Genomic DNA, 5,339 nt, shown 5'->3' with positions numbered 1-5,339 from the left:
CCTTGATGGTAAAGTACTTTAATTCCATATGTTTGGCACCTTTGGAGTACTTATCGTTCTTGGAGAAGAATACTGCTGCAGAATTATCACAGTAAATTTTCAGCGGCTTGGTAATGGTGTCGACAACCCCAAGTCCTGAAATAAAGTTTCGCAGCCATAATGCATGAATTGTGGCTTCAAAACATGCCACAAATTCTGCTTCCATCGTGGATGTAGCAATGACAGACTATTTGGCACTCTTCCACGATATTGCTCCTTCAGCTAATTGGAACAAATAACCAAACGTGGATTTTCTAGTGTCAATACATCCAGCGAAATCTGAATCCGAGTATCCAACAACTTCCAAATGTTTGGACCTCCTATAAATGAGCATGTAATCCTTCGTTCCTTTCAGGTACCTCAAAACTTTCTTTGCAGCTTTCCAGTGATGAATTCCTGGGTTACTCTGATATCTTCCTAGCATTCCGACCGCAAAGCTAATATCCGATCTTGTGCAAGTCTGAGCATACATCAGACTACCAACAATAGAAGAGTAAGGAATTGATTCCATTTCTTTTCGCTCTACATCATTCTTAGGACATTGCATGAGACTAAATTTGTCCCCTTTTTGAATTGGAACAATTCTTGCTGAACAATTGTTCATATTGAATCTCTCTAGAATTCTTTCGATATAGCCTTTCTGAGACAATCCTAATAATCCTTGTGATCTATCACGGAATATTTCTATTCCTATCACATAGGATGCCTCACCCATATCTTTCATTTCAAAATTCTTAGAGAGAAAATCTTTAGTCTCATGCAATATGCCTAAATCATTAGCAGCAAGTAGAATATCATCAACATATAGGACTAAAAATATAAACTTGCTCCCACTGATCTTTTGGTATATACACCGATCAACGGTATTTTCCACAAATCCAAAAGATGTTAAGGTATCATTAAACTTTATATACCATTGTCGTGAGGCTTGTTTAAGTCCATATATTGACTTCTTCAGTTTACACACCATTTGACCTTTTCCTTTAGTTTCGAAACCCTCTGGTTGGTCCATATACACTTCCTCCTCGAGATCTCCATTAAGAAAGGCAGTTTTCACATCCATTTGGTGTAACTCTAAATCGTAATGAGCCACCAAAGCCATAATAATTCTTAACGAGTCTTTCTTTGAGACCGGTGAAAAGGTCTCTTTATAATCAATGCCTCCTTTCTGAGTATAACCCTTGGCAACAAGTCTGGCTTTGTATCTCTCAATATTGCCATTTAAATAGCGTTTGGTCTTAAAGACACATGTACACCCGATTCTTTTAGAACTTTCTGGCAATTCAATGAGATCCCAGACTTTATTGTATTCCATGAATTTTAACTCTTCCTTCATGGCATCAATCCATTTGTCGGACTCATTACTTTCTATGGCTTGTGAAAATGAAACCGGATCCTTACTAAGACCAATGTCAAAATCTGACTCTTGCAAATAAACCACGTAATCATCCGAAATAGCCGATTTTCTAACTCTTTGAGATTTTCTTAATGGCATTTCTTGTGGTTCATTTGTGTTAGATATTTGTGGGTTAGTTTCTTCATGAAGTGTTTCATCCAAATGTTGCTCGGTGTTGTTAAAGTGTTCTTCAACAACTGGAACAACATTTGGTATTTGTGTGGAAGTAGGCACATTTTTGGGTAATAGAATATTGACCCTCACCTCTTTAATTTCCACACTTTGCTTTTCAACACTCCCACTAACTTCACCATTCTCAATGAATCTTGCATTACCGGTTTCAACAATCCTCGAACTATGATTTGGACAATAAAACACATACCCTTTAGATTTCTCTGGGTAACCAATAAAGTAACCACTTACTGTTCGAGAATCTAATTTCTTTTCTTGTGGATTATAAACTCTAGCTTCCGCTGGGCAACCCCAAACATGCAGGTGCCTTAAACTAGGTTTCCTTCCAGTCCACAGTTCAAAAGGGGTCTTTGGAACTGCCTTACTAGGAACCCTATTTAATAAATATACAGCGGTTTTAAGAGCATACATTCACAATGATTTGGGTAATGAGGAATTACTTATCATGCTCCTAACCATGTCCATAAGTGTTCGATTACGCCTTTCTGCAACACCATTTTGTTGAGGTGTTCCTGGCATAGTATACTGTGCACATATGCCACGTTCCTCGAGAAACTTTGCAAATGGACCTGGACATTGTCCTGACTCATTATATTTTCCATAATATTCACCACCTCTATCTGGCCTAATGATTTTCACCTTTTTATCTAATTGCCTCTTAACCTCATTAACAAACACCTTGAGAGCATCTGCTGCTTGAGATTTTTCTTTCAGCAAATAGATGTATCCATAACGTGAAAAATCATCGATAAAAGTGATAAAATATTTCTCTCCACCAAAAGATGGAACATCAAAGGGTCCACAAATATCGGTGTGTATAATTTCAAGAAGCTGGGTGCTTCTTGTGGCACCTTTCTTACTATGCTTGGTTTGCTTTCCCTTAATGCAATCCAAACATATAGTAAGATCAGTAAAATTTAGATTCGGAAGAATCTCATTCTTTACTAATCTTTCTAACCTTTCTTTGGATATATGACCCAAACGTCTATGCCACAAGTAAGCAGAACTTTCATCTAGTGAACTACGTTTAATTCCAACATTATGTTGAACAGTAAGAAGGGATTCAGAAAAACCAATATCGAGTTTCAATTTATATAAACCATCACTAAGAAAACCAGAACCATAAAAAATAGCATTCTTATATAAATTGAAACATCCATTTCCAAACTTTAAATCAAATCCAGAAACATAAAGTCTTGAAAGAGAAATCAAATTCCTAGAAACTGAAGGTACATAAAGAGTCTGTAATAGATCAAGGTGACGTCCAGTCTCCATGATCAAACGATAAGTCCCTATGCCTTCAATTGGAGCCTTCATACGATTTCCCATGAACAAGAAATCCTTATTTGGATTTGTAGTTTGGATCGTAAGGAATCCCTGCAACGTAGTAGATACATGAGCAGTTGCACCAGAATCAAGCCACCAAGTATTATTAGGAACTTCTACTAAATTTGATTCGAAACATACAAAAGCACTAATTGTACCTTTCTTTTCGAACCAAGCTTTACGTTTCAGGCAATCTTTCTGATAGTGTCCTTCCTTATTACAGAAACGACACGTATCTGCCTTATGTTCCTTGTTAGCATCCTGTTGAGCTTTAGCAGGTGCTTTCTTCTTCTTGAACTTGTTGGCCTTCACTTTAAGTCCTTTACCAGCTCCTTGATCCATGAGGTTAATTGAATGACCCCCCTTGTTTCTTAAGTCTTGACTCCTCCTGAGTAAGCATACTGGACAATTCACTAACATTCCACTTATCCTTAATAGTGTTATAGTTAATTTGGAAAGGTCCTTACTCAGGAGGCAACGAGTTCAGAATAAACTGAACCAAGAAAGAATCATCCACTTTCATCCCCAAGGTCTGAAGTCTTGCTGCAATGTTAGTCATCTCGATGATATGATTTTGCATACTACGCGACCCATCAAACTTCATGGTCGTGAGTTCAGCCATTAGTGTACCAGCGAGAGACTTATCTACAGAACGAAAACGTTCTTCCACAAACTTCAGGTATTCCCTGGCACTTTCTTTTTGTGGAATAGTACTCTTAATGTTGTTGGCAATATTCATTCGCATAAACATAAGGCTTAGCCTGTTAGAGCGTTCCCATGCTTTATGGAGAGACTTCTCATCCGCACTGCTCGAATAAGTAATGGCAGCGGGCTTATCATTCAGTAGAGCCAAGTCAAGATCCATCACACCTAAGTGGAACTGGACTTGTTCACGCCATTCAGAGAAGTTCAATCCATTGAACACAGTAACAGACGAAGCAAGCGAATGAAAAGGAATAGCTGCAAAATAGATAATACATGCTCACAAATCAATATGGATTCAACAAAACAGTTAAAGCATATCGCAATTCTCCTTTGGGTAGATACTACGACACACTATCATAATTTAAATGCCATTTTGTCTTTAATAGGTAATTAAATATTTTTAACCAAATATATATGCCATCTTTGGACAAACAATATATATTTGACTAAGAATATTAATTTACCTCATCATATTCACTATTCATAGAATAATTGATTCACCTTTGGGTAAATCCTTAAGTTCTAGCAATAGTGAAAATTAATTTATCCACTAATTTTTAATTATAGGCATTTCATTAATTTCATGGATAAACTATAATTTTATGTATGCAAGCTTTTCATGAACATACTAGTTTGGACACTTTGGCGACTAACAAACTATATAAACATAAATGCACAAATAAAATAAGCATCAGGAAATTTTATGCATATGAATATTTTAAACAATGTAGTTTGATCACTTTAGTGACTAACAAACTACATAATTTCAAAATATACATTAATTAAGCACTTTCTGCTAATAACGTTAAATATCTAATATTTAATCCTTAGATGGCAGTGAACTTTTAATGGAGATCAAACACCTAATATTTAATCCTTAAATGATACTGAAACTCTAAAGGAGATCAAATAGACAATGCCATCGGCAGTAATATTAAGCAAATAGGCAGTATAGGGATTCAACATCAAATCTCCTTTTATTTAATTTATAAAGATCATGGCCCCAAATTGCTTAAAAGTAGTAACCATCATCAGCACTTTTCGTAATTTTAATCAACATAACTTCATTCAATGCTACATCACATTTGAAAAGGATAAAGATATAAATAAATATATCTCGGCACTTCAACACCAAACCAACAAAGACTAGTATTTTAATTCTTCGAATAGTGTTGTGTTATTAATTGCACAAAGAACGTGAAGTCCGAAGACGGACATAAATCGCAAAAACAGAAAATAATTGTGCGTATTAATTTTCTTCCATGGCTACAGTAATCCATAAGGTGGCACACATATTACATATATGTGTTTAGCAATATATTCTTTATCGAAGATTATCAATTCAAATCTCAAGCTCATGATACCACATGTAAGCGTAAACTATAATTCTATCAGAATCTTAAACATGATAATCTTACATGTAATCGTCATAGAAAACATACCTGAAGCGGAATCCATTATCTTGAAGCGGAAGCGTTAATCGGTAAATTGGTTTCTCGCCCCTTTCCCTAACTTTCGTTACCGCCGACTTTAGTGATGGAAGAGAGAATAAAAATACGGTAACCCTAATGGGTGGGGAGAGGACCAATTTATAGAGGTTCCTATTTAATCCGGTACGTCCATCAAGTAACCGATCGGACGGATGAGATTTGCTCATTAATTAAATATTAATTATAGGCCT

General features: G+C 35.9%; 1 protein-coding gene across 1 annotated transcript; it reads right to left on the bottom strand.

Annotated features, from left to right (window-relative positions):
• Positions 1-3,416: 3,416 nt before the first annotated feature.
• Positions 3,417-5,116, bottom strand: LOC109214547. Its single transcript, XM_019378483.1, has 2 exons — positions 5,101-5,116; positions 3,417-3,913 (listed from the first exon to the last, which is right to left on the bottom strand). Exons 1-2 carry the CDS (start codon positions 5,114-5,116, stop codon positions 3,417-3,419), a joined length of 513 nt encoding a protein of 170 aa, XP_019234028.1.
• Between the last annotated feature and the right edge of the window lie 223 nt (positions 5,117-5,339).

This window comes from Nicotiana attenuata, unplaced genomic scaffold, assembly GCF_001879085.1.
Source record: "Nicotiana attenuata strain UT unplaced genomic scaffold, NIATTr2, whole genome shotgun sequence".
NCBI classification, from domain to species: domain Eukaryota; kingdom Viridiplantae; phylum Streptophyta; class Magnoliopsida; order Solanales; family Solanaceae; genus Nicotiana; species Nicotiana attenuata.
The sequence above is the reverse complement of the archived record's forward strand: the minus strand, read 5'-3'. Positions and strand labels throughout refer to the sequence as shown.